This window comes from Rhinoderma darwinii, chromosome 10, assembly GCF_050947455.1.
Source record: "Rhinoderma darwinii isolate aRhiDar2 chromosome 10, aRhiDar2.hap1, whole genome shotgun sequence".
NCBI lineage: Eukaryota > Metazoa > Chordata > Amphibia > Anura > Rhinodermatidae > Rhinoderma > Rhinoderma darwinii.
The window spans coordinates 52,080,928-52,099,468 of record NC_134696.1 but is presented as its reverse complement, the minus strand read 5'-3'; the positions used below and the strand labels follow the sequence as shown (position 1 = coordinate 52,099,468).

The following is an 18,541-nucleotide window of genomic DNA, read 5'->3' as shown; positions in this document are numbered from 1 at the left end:
TCTGGTTTTTTTGCAATACGCAAGATTTATTCCATACTTACAGGAAAATAGAAGAATAAAAACATAGGTGATTCAAATAAAATCAATAGTAGCACGTCAAACAAACTCGCCCGACCCTGGGTTTCACCCTACCGGCATGCCCCAGAGGAAGCCAGAAGGGCGAAACCCAGGGTCGGGCGAGTTTGTTTGACGTGCTGCTATTGATTTTATTTGAATCACCTGGAGCCTGACATCGGGACACGGTGTGGAGCTCCGTGGGACTACAAGGATCATAACCACTGCATACACCTTCTCTGGATTGTGGATTGTCTATTGCTTGTGGACTGAGCAGAACCGTCTATAAGACTACAGCTTGGACTGTGTTTCTCAGTGCTGTTCGAGTGGTGAAAAACTTGATTTACTTTTAAATTCTATACAGTACTGTGCAAAAGTTTTAGGCAGTTGTGGAAAAATGCAGCAAAGTAAGTATGCTAGCAAAAATAGAAGTATTGATAGTTTTTTTGTTTTTTTTTAATCAATTAACAAAATGCAAAGTGAATGAAGAGAAATCTAAATCCAATCAATATTTGGTGTGACCACTCTTTGCCTTCAAAACAGCATCAATTCTTCTAGGTACACTTGCACACAGTTTTTGAAGGAACTCGGCAGGGAGGATGTTCCAAACATCTTGGGAGAACTAACCTCAGATCTTCTGTGGATGTAGGCTTCCTCAAATTCTTCTGTCTCTTCATCCCAGACAGACTTGATATTGAGATCAGGGCTCTGTGGTGGCCATATCATCACTTCATAGGCTCCTTGTTCTTCTTTATGCTGAAGATAGTTCTTAATGACATTTGCTGTATGTTTGAGGTCGTTGCCCTGCTGCAGAATAAATTTGGAGCTGATCAGACGCCTCCCTGATGGTATTGCGTGATGGATAAGTATCTGCCTGTATTTCTCAGCAATTGATTAAAAAAAACTATTAACACTTCTATTTTTGAAAGCATTCTGACTCTGCCTAAAACTTTTGCACAGTACTGTATATATTGTGTACTAGATAGAGCTATAAGAGCAGGATTCTCCTCTTCTCTGTGTGCAATGTATAGAAGACATGATAGCAGTTAGGCTCCACCCACTAGCTTAGAGAAAACTAAGAATTAAGGAAGGAGCCTGCTAAAACATACAGAATACAAGTCATATAATGGCCAGAAATAGTGTTATTCCGCATGCTGGGAAATTTTGGCCAAAAAATAAAATCTAGATTTTTTTATATATTTTTTTCAACCCTATGGACTATTTTTTATTTAAATACCGATTTTCCTATTTTTGTTAAATAAACTAAAAAAAAAATACCAAGACAGGGTACACATGGTGCATTGCTAGTATACAATGTTCAGTATATATGGTGTGGTGCATATATAAGCAGTCTGAGTACAGTTAGACCGGAGGGCAAATAAACATATCAGGCCCCATGCGCACGACCGTAAAAATGCCCATAATTACAGGCCCATAGACTTCTATTTGCCACGGGTACCTTACCGTCTGCTTACGGGAAGGTGCCCGGGCCGTTTAAAAATATAGAACATGTCCTATTTCAGGCGGTAATTACGGCACGGGCAGGCCCATAGAAGTCTATGGAGCTCCCGTAATTATGGGAGCGTTGCTACGCATGGTACTCCCTGTCCAGCGGTAGTCACTGTCCAGGGTGCTGGAAGAGTTAAACGATCAGTGCTGTATAGAGCGAAGGGGCTGCAATGATCGGCAGTAACTCTTTTAGCACCCTGGACAGTGACTACTGCTCGACAGTGAGTATCATGCGCGGCGCTCACAATATATATTTCTAATGTTTCCTTCAAAAACCCGCAACAAGAAAAAGTTCATACTTACCCAGAACTCCCTGCATTTTCCTCCAGTCCGTCCTCCTGGGATAACGTTTCATCCCATGTGGTCACATGGACTGCCGCGTCATCCAGGGAGGTCGGACTGGATGTCAAAAGAGGGACGCGTCACCAAGACAACGGCCGGGGTACGTAAGAACTTCTTTTTCTTTCTATCGCTGCGTTCCCATGCGGAAACTCTGCCCGAAAGGGCTGCCCCTTCTCTCTATCCAGCACTGATAGAAAGAAGAGTCTGGCGATCAGTGCTGGATAGAGAGAAGGGGCGGACCCGTATTTACGGGCACGGGTCCGTAAATACGGGTGACAAAGGACCCATATTTACGGGAGGGAAAAAATACGGTCGTGCGCATGGGGCCTCCCTACGGTTAGCGTGTACGCCAGGAAATCTTAACATGTCCTTAGGTTTCCATGGGCCATTATATATTAGTATACTGCAAAAAATAAAGTAGACACAGACATACGTTTAACATTACTACAGTATAACTGACAACATTGCTGCCATGCATAAATACAGAGTTTTAGACATTATGTGCGAGATGTTTCAAAACTAGTGCAAGGCAAAAGTAAAGTAGTTGCCCGTAGCAACGAATCTGTATATACCTAAATTATAATGCACTCCGGTACAGTTTATCTGCATATTCAATACACACTATATGGGAATATAGTGTACCTGTGGGCATTATAGGTATATTCCGTATCCTTGGGCATTATATATGGGTATATAATGTACATGTGCGTATTATAAATATGTACTGTACCTCTGTGACACCGTGTATAAGTATATACATGTAAGGTGGGGGAGGGGACAAGCCCTGTCTTCGGGAATACCTCCTGTCCGGTGTGATACGGGTCCTGTATTCTCCCTGGTGTCGCCTCTCTTGTCCATGTTTCTTCTATGTGGGTTGTAGGTGTTTCCTCTTCAGGAAGGTCACAGCTCTGGGTCTGTTGAGAAAGCCAAAGGAGCGTTCTGTTTTCCATGGCAACGGTGCTCGTTGAGGACTGTGAGTGATAGAGCCGATGCTCTACACTCGACATAGGAGAGAGATCTCCTACCAACGTCAGCTCTTTGTGCAGCAATGTAAAAAGTGTTAGAAAGGCATACTGTAGGTGGAGTGGCTGGAGTTTCTAAGAATAGTGCTGTTTTCAAGGGCAAATGCAGGATTTTTATTAAAGGAGGGTTTCCAAATGCATACTTTTTATACCAAGGTATTTTCGCCACGCTCCCACTACCCTCTGGTTTTTACGCTAAGATTAGTGGTCTGCATGTGAGCCCTTTATATTACATGCTCTTATATAAAGGGCTAGGCTAGTGGACATGTGCTAACCACTACTCGTATCGTAAAACACAGCGAACATAGTGCCGCACTCCGTGCCTCCTGTTGATAATGCCCCACACTGCCCCCTGCAGATAGTGCCAAAGAGCCTCCCTGTAGATAGTGCCACAGTGGCCCCCTGCAGTTAGTGCCACACAGTTTCCATGTAGATAATGCTCTACTGTGGATTGTGCCATAGTGCCACTCACTGCCCATGTAGATAGTGCCATAATGACAGAGTGGCCCCTGCAGATTTTGCCACACTCTGCCCGAAAATACTGTACTGTAGATAGTGCCACACACTGCCCATATAGATAATGTCCCTGTAGGTAGTGCCGCACTCACCTGTACTCGATTTAAACAATTCTGTACAAAAACAGAATCATGAGGCGCCCACATGGTGAATTAATTTGATCGCCCAGCCCTAGTGAAAAGTTAAGTACACTTTAAAGAAAACATCAGAATGAGCCACTGTTCTGATTCTTTACTACAGAACACTAATCTTCCATTCTGCTACTTAGCAAAATTCCTCCACTTAGGATCAAATCCGTATACAGTTGTATATGGCTCTTTTAAGATGGACAGTTTTGTCAGGGTCTTCCCCATAGCGGAGTCCCGGGCAGAGCGCTAGCATAGGCTCTGCTCCGGGACTCTGTGGAATCCCCTGACATCGCTGTCCATGAACGAACACGCGATTTCTGGGGCTGCCCCAGAGCCTGAGTCCCGGGCAGAGCGCTAGCATCGGCTCGGCTCCGGGACTCTGTGGAAATCCCTGATATCACTGTCCATATATGGACAGTTTTGTCAGGGTCTTCCCCAGAGCGGAGTCTCGGGCAGAGCGCTAGCATAGGCTCTGCTCCGGAACTCTGTGGAATCCCCTGACATCGCTGTCCACATATGGACAGCGATGTCTAGGGCTTCCCCAGAACTGGACAGTGATGTCAGGAGCACAGCTGGAGTCCCAGTAGGAGCGCTAGTAGCGCTCTGCACGGGACTCCAGCTCTGCGATTGCCCCTGACATCTCTGTCCATATATGAACAGTGATCTCAGGAGCAAAGCTGGAATCCCAGGCAGGGTGCTAGAAGCGGCTCTGCTTCGGGACTCCAGCTCCGGGCACGCCCCTGACATCACTGTCCATATATGGACACTGATGTCAGTTGCTTCCCCAGTTCCGAAGCAGAGCCTATACTAGTGCTCCGCTCTGGGACACCGGCTCTAGGGTTGCCCCTAACATCACATTCTGGTCCAGGAGGATCCCCTGACGTCACTGTGTATGAACAGTGACATTAGGGGCTCCTCCAGCAGAGAAATCCCTGGCCAAAGCGTCGGCAACGCTCTGGCTGGGGATTCCACTCCTAGAGGGAGCCCCAGTGGGACTATCTACTGGGGGTGTCTGTGGCAGCATGCTGCACTATTGTTTCCAGGAAAACCATGGACACCCTGACGAAAAGCTGACGGAACCCATTAAAGTTAATGGGTTCCGTTGGCTGCCAGTGGTGTCTGTGCTGCAACAAGACCATTGCGTCCAGCGCTTCCTTGTTTTGCTCCTCTGATGGAACAGAACAAAGGAATACACCGATGCAGATGTGAACAGAGCCTAAGTATGTCAAGAAGCTTACCTTTCCCGCTGCCACTTCTTATAAATTGGAGGCACTTTGTTCTGTAGATCATCTTTCTTTTTATACTAAAGCATTGAGCTGATACAAGGCAACAGTGGAAGCAGAAATAATTATGGTGTCTATGATTTATGTAGTCCCATTGTCTGCAAAATTGTTCATTGATGGTTTTATTTCCCAGTCATAAAACAATATTTGTAGATGTAACTGGTAAAACCTGTGTCCATACGGGCAGCTGCTTTCCTGCCCTTCCCTTACAATTATTGCTGTGTCTATATATGCATGCTGATTGCATCCATGTATGAATATTATTGTAATGTAAATACTAATGGTGTTTTGTCCCATTGCATGATATGTGAAGACTTCTTACTGTTTTGGCCTTGGAAAGTTGAATAGATTAACCTGTACATTAACCCATTCAGGACTCAGACATATTTTGATTTTTCGTTTTTCACTCCCCGCCTTCCAAGAGCCATAACTGCTTTATTTTTCCATCAATGGAGCAGTGTGATGGCTTGTTTTTTTGCGGGAGGAGTTGTAATTGGAAAAAGCGGCGATTCCTCCATTGTTTTTTGTGTTTCGTTTTTACTGCATTCTCTGAGCTGTCGGAGGTGCCGCCCCCCACTTTTTAATGCCTCCAGATGCTGCAGCATTTGAGGGGTTAAACGGCCAGGGCCGGCATAATACACAGCTGACACCTTTAGCATTAGAAGCGGGCTCAGCACAGTACCCTTCTCCATACATCACCCCCGGCACCAGGACGTGCTATTATGTTGTGGTGCGTGAAGTGGTTAAATAGCTTATTACTATGCAGTTTAAACCCTACCTCGTCCTACTTTCACACACAATGATAAACTGTATTTACATCAAAGCAGAAAACTCTTAACATCAGTATCAGAACTATTCATTCAGTACAAGGGTGCGGTCCCATCTAGCAGGCTTTCACTAATGTGACCATTCTGTTTGATCGTTCCTATAAAGTAAACCTAGGAATGTTTGATATGATTAGCACGGTACCTATAAGCTACTGCTGTTTTAATTAAATCTAAAAAAAAAATTGAACATATTTTAGGAAATGTGTGGGTGCTGTATTACAACTCTGAGGTTTCATGGATTTATAATACCTTGGTGTGCATGAGCCCTTAGACTTCATTCAAAGTTCATATTTCTAGATCTATAGCTATTTCTGGGACTAGCCATATTAAAGTGACCATGGGAAATTTTGGACAAAAATCTTGCTCCCAAAATTTCCTTAACTGCAGTATAATAATTTAGCGATGTCGATTTTATTGGGGTCTTGAATATAGAGAGGTGCTGGCTAAACACAGACCACTGTATATACGGCAATTCCCTGGTATATATTGAGGTCTAGGTCACTATTTGCATGTGGGAGCGATTCTGATCATGGGTATTTCATGTATTGTACTGTTTAAGCCGTTTCCTTGTGTATGAGCAGATTTACCTTTGGTGAACCTAAATCGTAAAAACATTCTTTTACTCCAGTTATGGTTAGCACAATACTAATAAGTAGGGTTACATAATACATCCGCATATCGATATTATTTCGATGCTGTGCACCAACAAACGGTTCAATACTGTGAATTCATGCATTTCGATACGAAGCTGTGCAGCCGCACAGTTTAGTATTGTAATACATGAATTTAGTCACTAGCGTGATGTGATTCGGCCAGCACTGCGCTAATGAGCAGCCGCTCCGGCCCTGAAGACAGAGAACATGACGCACGCACTGCACATGTTCTCTGTCTTCAGTGCCGACACCGCCGCTCATTAGTGCTGCGCTGGCCGCATCACATTACAAGTGTGTAATAAACAGCCGCAGTCCAAACCTCTGATCTCCGCCATTATCCCCTTGAATGCCAAGTTCGAAGCAGACCGCGGCATTCAAAGGGAAAATGAGAAGGGGGAACCTCCTTTGATCGAGTCACTGTGACTTGATCAGGAATCCCTGTGAAGGGACATACTTTATATGGACAGACAGCCCAGGGTCCATTGATTTCCTGTTAGGGCATACTTAAGTATGCCCTAACAACTGCCTGTGTACGATCAGTAGATATATGCCACTACATTAACCCCTTCAGGACACAGCCTGTTTTGGCCTTGTGGACGCAGGCGATTTTTTCAAATCTGACATGTGTTACTTTATGTGGTAATAACTCCGGATTGCTTTTACCTATCCAAGCGATTCTGAGATTGTTTTCTCGTGACATATTGTACTTTACGTCTGTAAAAAAATTTGGTCGATAAATTCAATATTTATTTGTGAAAAACACCAAAATTTATAGAAAATTTGCAAAAAATTGCATTTTTCTAAATTTGAATGTATTTGCTTGCAAAACAGATATTAATACCACACACAATAGTTACTAGTTAACATTCCCCATATGTCTACTTTATGTTGGCATCGTTTTTTGAACATCCTTTTATTTTTCTAGGACGTTACAAGGCTTAGATTTTTAGCAGCAATTTCTCACATTTTCAAGAAATTTCCAAAACCTATTTTTTCAGGGACCAGTTCACTTCTGAAGTGGCTTTGAGGGCCTTATATATTAGAAACTCCCCATAATTCACCCCATTTTAAAAACTTCACCCCTCAAAGTATTCAAAACAGCATTCAGGAAGTTTCTTAACCCTTTAGACATTTCACAGGAACTAAAGCAATGTAGAGGTGAAATTTACAAATGTAATTTTTTTTGCAGAAATTCATTTGTAATAGAAAAAATTCTGTAACACAGAAGGTTTTACCAGAGAAACGCAACTCAATATTTATTGCCCAGATTCTGCAGTATTTAGAAATATCCCACATGTGGCCCTAGTGTCCCAATGGACTGAAACACCGGCCTCAGAAGCAAAGGAGCACCTAGTGCATTTTGAGGCCTCCTTTTTATTACAATATATTTTAGGCTCCATGTCTGGTTTGAAGAGGTCTTGTGGTGCCTAAACAGTGGAAACCCCCAAAAAGTGACCCCATTTTGGAAACTAGACCCCTCAAGGAATTTATCTAGTTGTATAGTGAGCATTTTAACCCCACACGGTTTTTTGCTGAATTTATTGGCGTTAGTCTGTGAAAATGAAAATCTACATTTCTTCTGAAGAAACATAGACATTTTTTAATTTTTGCAAGGAATAAAGGAGAAAAAGCACCCTAACATTTGTAAAGAAATTTATCCTGATTACGGCAATACCCCATATGTGGTCATAAACTTATATTTGAACACATTACAGCCCTCAGAAGGGAAGGAGCGCCATTTGGGTTTTGGAGCTCAAATTTTGCTATAATGGTTTTCGGTGCCATGTCCCATTTGCAACGCCCTCGAGGGACCAAAACAGCAGAAACCCCCCAAAAGTGACCCCATTCACTATCAGAATCCAAGAGAGCAAATGCCTCTTAAGTGGTATATAACTTGCGTGCCATTTTTTACGTATTTTTTTTTAAACTTATTTTTTGTAACAGTTTTAATAAAAGTAACAAAGAAAAAGTCCACTAATCCATTGATCAATAAATATATGAACAACCCTAAGGCCCTGTTCACACAGTTTTTTTTACAAGTTTTTCGGCGCGGAAACCGCTCCGCAAAACTCGTCAAAAACCGCCCGAAAATGTCTCCCATTGATTTCAATGGGAGTTGGATGAGCTTTTTTACCGTGAGCAAAAAAAACGCATCGCGCTAAAAAGAAGAGACATGACCTATCTTGAGGCGGTTTCCGCCTCCAAAACCCCATTTCAATCAGTCAGAAGGGTAAAAAAAAACACCTCGACGAGTGTTTTGACGAGTTTTTGGCAAACCACTGTGCAAAAAACGTCCGGAGCGGTTTTTGCAGGAGGAATTTTCCTCCTGCAAAAAATTCTGTGTGAACACAGCCTAACAATGAATCAATGTATATAGAATTTACAGACGTGTAAAATATATGAAGAGATTTATATAAGTATATGTGTGTATACATGTACGTATATATCTATATGATGATATAGATATATAACATCCCTAATTATTCATTTTTAGTATTAACAAATTTCAAATATATGTCTATATATAATATATATTACGTGTGTCTGTGTGTGTGTGTGTAAATATATATATATATATATATATAACATAGACGTGTATGTATGTATGTATGTGTATGTATATGTGTGTGTGTGTGTATGTGTATGTATATATATATATATATATATATATATATACACACATACACACACAGTATATAAATATATATCTATAGAATTTTATAGATGTAAATATATAGAGAGAGAGACAGATATATATCTGTCTCTCTCTCTCTCTGTGTGTGTGTATATATATATATATATATATATATATATATATATATATATACACACACACACATTATAAGCCCTAATTGATTATTAATTAACTAATTAATTGTCCTAGTCTGAGTACTATCTACCTGAACTATAGCTAGCTGCCTACACTAAACTATCTATGTGGAGGTGTTTTTTGTGTGTTTCACAGTCATTGTGTCTTTATAGGAGACACACAGCAGCTGCTCGGCACAGCTTCTGCTCTCTCACTGTCTCAGAACGATCTGACAGGGAGGGAGGAGAAACAGTGTAACAAACAGCACGAAAGTTTGTTGCTGCAACAAACTTTGCTGTGAACACCATGATAGCTTTATCATGGTGATCACGTCATCAGGACCGACACCAATCCGGTCCTGATGTCTTCTCTCAGCACTTAGGCTGCTAGTAACAGCGTGTGCTGAGAGATTCAGAGCACAGGGAGAGCGCTGTGCACTCTGTTCTGGCACCACGTGAATTAACGGGCTGCAGGAGAAAAGCCCAGCACGGCAGCCCGTTAATCTACGTGGGCTGGTCGTGAAGGGGTTAAAGTAAAAAAATAAATAAAAATAATGTTAAATGAAAAAATACACATTATTAAAACCCCCCAATACATAAAATAATATACACATATTTGGTATTTTCGTGACAGTAATAACCCGCACAACAAATTTTATATCGGTATATACTGATATATATATATATCAGTATATGCTGTCAAAAAAATAAATAAATACAAAACTGCTTTTTTTTTTTTCTGCAGTTTTGCTAAAAATAACACTTATGTCAATTAAACTATAATGTAAATGTACCCAAAAACTGCAACTTTACAAAGTACAACTTATCCTGCAAAAAATAAAGCCTCATACATCTATAAATATAAAAAAAAAGTTATGAATGGATGCAAAGAGGAAAAAATAAAAAAATTATTATATCCTCAAATATAGTTTTGGTATCGAGAATCGCAATACTACACAAAGTATCGGTATCCAAGTCCAAATTCTGGTGTCGTGACAGCCCTACTAATGGGTTTTCTTTTCTTACAAAGGATGAAATAGTGCTGGGAGTGTAGGAGATGTACTGTAGGATGACACCCCCATTGTACAGGGAACTGAGCACTGTTAAATTATACCCTTACATCGTACGTATCTGTGAACGGCTCATTTACTTGTTACTTTTTGATTTGTATTTTTTAAGGTTGTTATTTGCATAAGCCCAGCTAATTGTTTTCTTGCAAGCTACAATTAAATTCTTACTGTTAATTAGCTATCTGCCTAATGTGAAAACTACTAGTTTTTGCTCTTATCTGGCACACTTCTCATTATTGTATTACACAATCATTTACGTACGGAAAAGCGTATTGGGTCCTTTGTGACCACCGTTATCTGTCTCACTCGATCACTGTGTGGCACTAATATGATCATTACACATCACCTTTTATCTTGATTTTGTATTAAAGGGAAGGTGTCATGAAATTATTATTTTTTCTCCTATTGCTTTTAGTATGATAAAAAATAAAATGTATTTATTTGTGTTCTTGTGTTTTACTTTTTTTTTATTTTTACTTCTCTATGGGGGCTGCCATTTTTTTTTTCATCTCTGTATGTGTCGATTAACGACACATACAGATATGGAATACGGTACATACATCCCCATAGAGAATGCGAACGGGAGCCGTTCCATTCTCAGAAGCGTACGCCGTCTGTGTGGGAACGGCGCATGCGCCGCTCGTTAGCAGAGCAAAATCCGGCGCCATTTTCATGTGGACCAGAAGCTGCTGCCGGACAGTCAGATGACTACTTCCGGCCGCGGCTTCCGGCCATATGTTCAAGGAATAGGAGCGGAGGCGGCAGCAGGAAAGTTATGTTTGTGTATGTGATGTGTGTATTATGTTTGTGTAGATTAGTGTTATACTGTCTGCTGAGCACTGTATCTAATCCTCCTACACTGTGCATTCGCTCAGAAAATGGCGGCACACAGTGTAGGAGGTTTGAAGATTAAAACCCCTCCTTCTCCTGGCACTAGCCGGAATAAGGGGGGGGGGGAATTGTGTGAGGACACTAGAGAGAGTGTGTCTACCCCAAATTTGCATCATAAAGCAATGAGGTTGCTTTACCACATTGCTGCAATTTTGGGAACTGCTTCCTCTAGTGACCATCACATGGAAATGTTATAAATTAGAATCTAATTTATAATATTTCCTGACTTGTGAAAAAATTAAAAAAAATGAAACCATGTGTAATCACTTAAATAATGATTGTTTAACTAAAAAAAAAATATTCTAGCGACACATTCCCTTTAAAGTAGCATTGTTACCAAGCTACAGTGACATCTGATGTCTTAGTGATGCCAACCACTTTCAGTGCAGGGGTGGCTGCATTGGTAAAGGGTATTGCTAGGAAAGGTCCCAGTGAATGCACCTTAACCCCTTAAGGACGCAGCCTAGTTTTGGCCTTAAGGCTCAGAGCCCATTTTTCAAATCTGACATATTTCACTTTATGTGGTAATAACGTCGGAATGCTTAAATCTATCCAAGCGATTCTGAGATTGTTTTCTCGTGACACATTGGGCTTCATGTTCGTGGTAAAATTTGGTCGATATATTCAGTGTTTATTGGTGAAAAATTGCAAAATGTAGAGAAAATTTTGAAAAAATAGCATTTTTCAGAATTTAAATGCATCTGCTTGTAAAACAGACTGTTATACCACCCAAAATAGTTACTAGTTCACATTTCCCATATGTCTACTTTTAGATTGGCATCGTTTTTTGAAAATTCTTTTATTTTTCTTGGACGTTACAAGGCTTAGAACATAAACCGCAATTTCTCAGATTTTTAAGAAAATTTCAAAAGCCTTTTTTTTAAGGTACCTCTTCAGTTCTGAAGTGGCTTTGAGGGGCCTATGTATTAGAAACCCTGATAAAACACCCCATTTTAAAAACTAGACCCCTCAAAGTATTCACAACAGCATTTAGAAAGTTTTTTAACCCTTCAGGCATTTCACAGGAATTAAAGCAAAGTGGAGGTGAAATTTGCAAATTTCATTTTTCGTGCTAAATTTCAATTTTATTAAAAAAAAATCTGTAACACAGAAGGTTTTACCAGAGAAACACTACTAAACATGTATTGTCCAGATTCTGCAGTTTTTAGAAATGTCCCACATGTGGCTCTAGTGCGCTCATGGACTAAAACACAAGCCCCAGAATCAAGGAAGCACCTAGTGCATTATGAGGCCTCTTTTTTATTAGAATATATTTTAGCCAGCATGCCAGGTTTGAAAAGGTGTTGAGGTATCAAAACAGTAGGAATCCCCCAATAGTGACCCCATTTTGGAAACTACACCCCTCAAGGAATTCATTTATGGTTGTTGTTACCATTTTGACCGCACAGTTTTTTCACAGCACGTATTTGAATTGGGCTGTGAAATGAAAAAAAATTCATTTTTTCCCAAAAAATTTCATTTGTGAACAAAATTTCTTATTTTCACAGGGAACAAAATACCCCATTTTGTTGCCCAATTTGTCTTTAGTGCGGCAATACCCCATTTGTGGTGATAAACTGCCGTTTGGGCCCATGGGAGTGCTCAGAAGGAAAGGAGCGCTATGTGTTTGTTGGAGTCCAGATCTTGCTGGATTGGTTTTCGGGTGCCATGTCGCATTTGCAGAGCCTCAGAGTTATCAAAGCAATGGAAACCCACCAGAAGTGACCCCATTTTGGAAACTACACCCCTCAAGGAATTCAAATATGGTTGTTGTTACAATTTTGACCGCACAGTTTTTTCACAGCACCTATTTGAATTGGGCTGTGAAATGAAAAAAATGTAATTTTTTCCAATAAGATGTCATTTTTTTAATCAAAATTTCTTATTTTCACAGGGAACAAAATACCCCATTTTGTTGCCCAATTTGTCTTTAGTGCAGCAATACCCCATTTGTGGCGATAAACTGCGGTTTGGGCCCATGGGAAGCCTCAGAAGGGAAGGAGCGTGTGTGTTTCTTGGAGTCCAGATTTTGCTGGTTTGGTTTTCGGGTGCCGTGTCGCATTTGCAGAACCCCAGAGGTATCAAAGCAATGGAAACCCACCAAAAGTGACCCCATTTTGGAAACTACACCCCTCAAGGAATTCATTTATGGGTAATGTGACCATTTAGACCCCATAGTTTCTTCACAGAACTTATTTGAATTGGGCTGGGAATTAAAAAAAATATATAATTTTTCCAATACAATGTCGTTTTAGCTCAAAAATTCTTATTTTCACAAGAAATAAAATACTCCATTTTGTTGCCCAATTTGTCCTGAGTGCGGCAATACGCCATTTGTGGTGATAAACTGCCGTTTGGGCTCATGGGAGGGCTCAGAAGGAAAAGAGCGCTATTTTGTTCTTTGGAGTCCAGATTTTGCTGGATTGGTTTTCGGGTGCCATGTCGCATTTGCAGAGCCCCAGAGGTATCAAAGCAATGGAAACCCACCAGAAGTGACCCCATTTTGGAAACTACACCCCTCAAGGAATTCATTTATGGGTGTTGTGACCATTTTGACCCCATAGTTTTTTCACAGAACTTATTTGAATTGGGCTGGGAATTAAAACAAAATTTTTTTTTTTCAAATAATATGTAGTTTTGGTTGAAAATTTCTTATTTTCACAAGAAACAAAATACCCCATTCTGTTGCACAATTTGTCCTGAGTATGGCAGTACCCCATTTGTGGTCATAAACTGCCGTTTGGGCCCATGGGAGGGCTCAGAAGGAAAGGACCACCATTTGGCCTACTGGGGATTTTCTAGTGCGAAGTCATGTATGCAGAAGCCCCTGAGGTACCAGTACAGTTGAAACCCGCAAGAAGTGACCCCCTTAAGGCATTCATCTAGAGGTGTAGTGAGCATTTTGACAGGAGACCTACACCCCATAAACTGTAATGTGGGTTCTCCCGGGTATGGTAATACCCTACATTTGGCTGTTATCAGCTGCCTTAGCACACAGCAGGGCCCAGAGGGGAAAGACGAGGGGGGATAAGCTGTGCGAAGTGCATCAGGGTAAGTAAAATTGGGGTAAATTATAAACCAAGGAATGTATGATAAATTTTAAAACACTCTTTCATACAGAGCTCTGGTTATTCGGGACACGTGTCACATTGATATATTGTGTCATCCCTTATTGCCCTCTTATAGCAGACTTTGCACCTCTTTTTACTTTTTCCCTTCTTGCCAGTTTGGGGAACTTCTGGAAAGTGTTGCCCTGGTACGATGCGTGTGGCCCCGCTTCCAGAAGTACTGGGTGCCCCCCCTTCTTGGTCCCTAAAGATTAGGTTCTTGATAACCACCTCTTGAAATTCCAGGAAAGTTCCCCTCTGGCCTGTACATCGACATAGCACGTATGCATTGTACAATGGCATCTGTATGATGTGCACGGCCAGCTTCTTATACCACACCGCGTGGCGCTGTAGGGCTTCAGGATTTGATCTGACAAGTCCATCCCTCCCATGTACCTATTGTAGTCCAGGATGCAGTCTGGTTTGGGGGTGGCCTTTCCTTCATATATCCTAAACCTGTAGGTATACCCGGATGCACTCTCGCAGCTTATACATCTTCACGCCATACCTTGCCCTCTTACCAGGCAGGTACTCGCGGAATTGAACCCTCCCTTTAAAATGTACCAGGGACTCATCAATAGAAATTCACTTCTCGGGGGTGTATGCTTGGGAAAACCGGGCACTGAAACGGTCTAATAGGGGTCTCCGTTTATACAAACGGTCAAAACTGGGGTCATCTCGGGGTGGGCACGGCTCATTATCAGGATAATGTAAGAAGCGAAGTATTGCCTCATTTATTTATTTTTTTAGGTTCCAGTTCAGTTCTGAAGTTGCTTTGAGGGGCCCATATATTAGAAACCCCTATCAAACATCCCATTTTAGAAACTAGACCCCTCAAAGTATTCACAACAGCATTTAGAAAGTTTATGAACCCTTTAGGTGTTTCACAGAAATTTAGAGCAAAGTAGAGGTGAAATTTACATTTATTTTTTTTGTCAGAAAATCCTTTTTATACCATTTTTTTTATAACACAGAAAGATTTATCAGAGAAACGCAACTTAATACGTATTGCCCAGATTCTGCAGTTTTGAGAAATATCCCACATGTGGCCGTAGTGCGGTAATGGACTGAAGCACCGGCCTCCGAAGCAAAGGAGCACCTAGTGGATTTTGAGCCCTCCTTTTTATTAGGCACCATGTCCGGTTTGAAGAGGTCTTGTGGTGCCAAACATTGGAAACCCCCCAAAAGTGACCCCAATTTGGAAACTAGACCCTTTGAGGAATCCATTGTAGTTTTCTTGGGGTGTATGCGGCTTTTTGATCAGTTTTTATTCTATTTTTAGGTGGCGTGGTGACTAAAAAACAGCAATTCTACTATTGGTTTTTTATTCTATTTTTTTTACAGCGTTCACCGTGCGCTATAAATGACATATTCACTTTATTCTGCGGGGCGATACGACTACGGCGACACCAGATGTTTATAGGTTTTTTTTTTATGTCTTATGGCGTTTGCACAATAAAATAAGTTTTGTAAAAAATCATTCACTTTTTGTGTTACCTTATTCTAAGCGCCAGAACTTTTTTATTTTTCAATCCATAAAGCCGTGCGAGGACTTATTTTTTTGCGTAACGAACTGTAGTTTCGATCAGTACCATTTTTCGGTACATGCGACTTTTTGATCTCTTTTTATTCCATTTTTTGGGAGGTGAAGTGACCAAACAATTGTGATTGTGGTACGGTTTATTATTATTTTCTTTTACGGCGTTTACCGTGCGGGATAAATAACGAAATCATTTTGTAGTTCAGGCCGTTACGGACGCGGCGATACCAATTAGGTATAGTTTATTTGTTTGTTTATATATTTTTATTAATAATAAATGACCTGATAAGGTAGAAAGGGGGATTTTTACTTTTAATAATTTTAAAACTTTTATTTTCTTATTTTGACACATCTTTTTTTAACTTTTTTTTTTACTTTATTACTTTGTCCCACTAGGGAACTTGAGGGCAGGAGGCCCTGATCGCTATTCTAATACACTGCACTACATGCGTAGTGCAGTGTATTAGAACTGTCAGCTACTCACTGACAGCAAGCATAGTGGGTCCTGACGTTGTCAGGACCCACTAGGCTTCCGTCTATGGCATAGCCGGACGCCATTGTTTGGTGTCCGGTTGCCATAGTCACCATCGCCGGCCGCTATCATGTAGCAGGCCGGCGGTGGCATCTTAACCCCTAAAAAGCCGCGATCTCTATAGAACGCGGCTTTTAAGGGGTTAATCAGCGGGGACACAGCGATCGGTCCCCGCTGTAGGAGCTGTGACAGCTGCTGTACAAGACAGCAGCTGTCACATCTCCTGTATATGTCGGGAGGACGGCCGAAACGGCCGTTACTCCCGAGACGTACTATTAGGTCATGGAGCGCGAACGATACAGCTGCCATGACCTAATAGTACGTCCAGGAGCGGGAAGGGGTTAAGAGATGGCTCGTTTAAGACCACATTTAAAGAGGCTCTGTCACCACATTATATGTGCCCTATCTCCTACATAAGGAGATCGGCGCTGTAATGTAGGTGACAGCCGTGCTTTTTATTTAGAAAAACAATCTATTTTTACCACTTTGAGTGATTTTTAGCTTTATGCTAATGAGTTTCTTAATGCCCAAGTGGGCGTGTTTTTACTTTAGACCAAGTGGGTGTTGTACAGAGAAGTGTATGACGCTCTACCAATCAGTGACCAATCAGCGTCATGCACTTCTCTCCATTCATTTACACTGCACTAGCGATATAGTTATATCGCTATGTGCAGCTACATACACACACTATAACATTACTGCAGTGTCATGACAATGAATATACATTACCTACGTAATCTCGTTTTAAATGACAGTTTACATCGTAATCTCGCGAGATTACGTTTGCCTTGCTGGAAATCTCGCGGAAAAGATTCAGATGTGTCAGGATTCTAAATACACATCACGTCCTGGCTGGAGGTAATGTATATTCATTATCAGGACACTGCAGTAATGTTATAGTGTGTTTGTAGGAGATAGGGCACTTATAATGTGGTGACAGCGCCTCTTTAAATTTCATGTTATACTTTAATTAGCAAATTACAAACTAAGATTTTAATGCCTGCTAATCTGTGTTTTTTTTTTTTTTTTTCTCTTTTAGGAAGAGCTGGATTATTGTGAACACCTTTTGAAGATCTGTTTCAAGGACAACCCTGAAGACCATGGCATGGACCGATGATCTATTCTAAAGTGCTACCTCCCAATAGGGCAAGATGAGGATTATGAATAATATGGAGTTAATTTATGAACTGCTAACCTGATTCCTCTCGGACATGTGTAATCTTTGTTTCAAAAGAGGAGTCTGAGATTTGTTTACTTTTTTTTTAATAAAACAAGATTCTGACTGGTGTGAATTCTAGTTTTCTGGGGCATCAGCTTGTATGGCAAGGACATGAAGTTCAATAAAACATGATAGAAGTATAATAAGTCTTCAAAAAAGTGGCGCTTCATTTGTAAAGAGGAGTTCCAGTTATGTAAATAAATCTCAAAGGAACACCCCGATCAAAAATGAAAAATCAGCCATCGCATCATGTGCTCCTTACTTTTACATTGTAAAGGCTTTGTGCTTCCTGTTATTTGATGTTACTACATATACTCTACATCGCATTATCAAGTGGCAGCTATCCCCATAACTGACGTTTTTGCAGGCCAGTAAATGAGTCAGCTGTATGTTAATGACCTCTCCTTATATAGCTATTAGTGGGCGGGTGCACGCATCTAAGCCCCTCCCAGGCTGGGAAAATGTAAAACTGGCAGTTCTAAACGATGCGTCATGGAGCCTGACCTGCTTCCGCTTTGATGTCTGGTTATCACTGTTGGTATTATTTTCCTTCCATGCAGGAAACTTAGAGGTTGCGTTTAATGACTGCGAGCCTGGACCAGTTTGGCATGTTGATTGATTTTTTAGACGAGCACTGGAATTTAGGTTTACTGTTTGGCGAGGTACTGACATAGGTAAGACAGCGCCAACACTTGGTGTCACTCCGTAAGTGATGCTGAGTAGTGTCGGCGCACACCAAGCCAGACCAGAGCAGAAGGGGCATCCCAATATGGAAAACTGCTTGCTCTTTTGAACAAAATCTCTGTTCTAATAGACAAAAAGGTCCTAATTCATGTTCTATAAGCAGAAAGAAGGAAGGGATTTTACTCCATCCTTTTCCTAGTAAGGAAAACCAATGGTATCTATCGTGCCATAATAAATCTAAAAGAACTAAATAGACATCTGGTCTACAAAAAGTTTAGATTGGAGTCCATTAAGTCGACCATTCATTATTTATATAGAGGATGCCTATTATCTCCCTAATCACCCCTCCCCAGAAA

General features: G+C 41.0%; 1 protein-coding gene across 1 annotated transcript in view; it reads left to right on the top strand.

Moving 5' to 3' along the window:
* HSPBP1 (HSPA (Hsp70) binding protein 1) overlaps window positions 1-17,568 on the top strand; it is a 43,150-nt gene extending 25,582 nt beyond the window's left edge. The window contains exon 8 of the mRNA XM_075838850.1: window positions 17,322-17,568. Coding sequence (XP_075694965.1) covers window positions 17,322-17,399 — 78 coding nt within the window. The 3' untranslated portion in view covers window positions 17,400-17,568. The remainder of the gene's footprint in view (window positions 1-17,321) is intronic.
* Window positions 17,569-18,541: the final 973 nt, after the last annotated feature.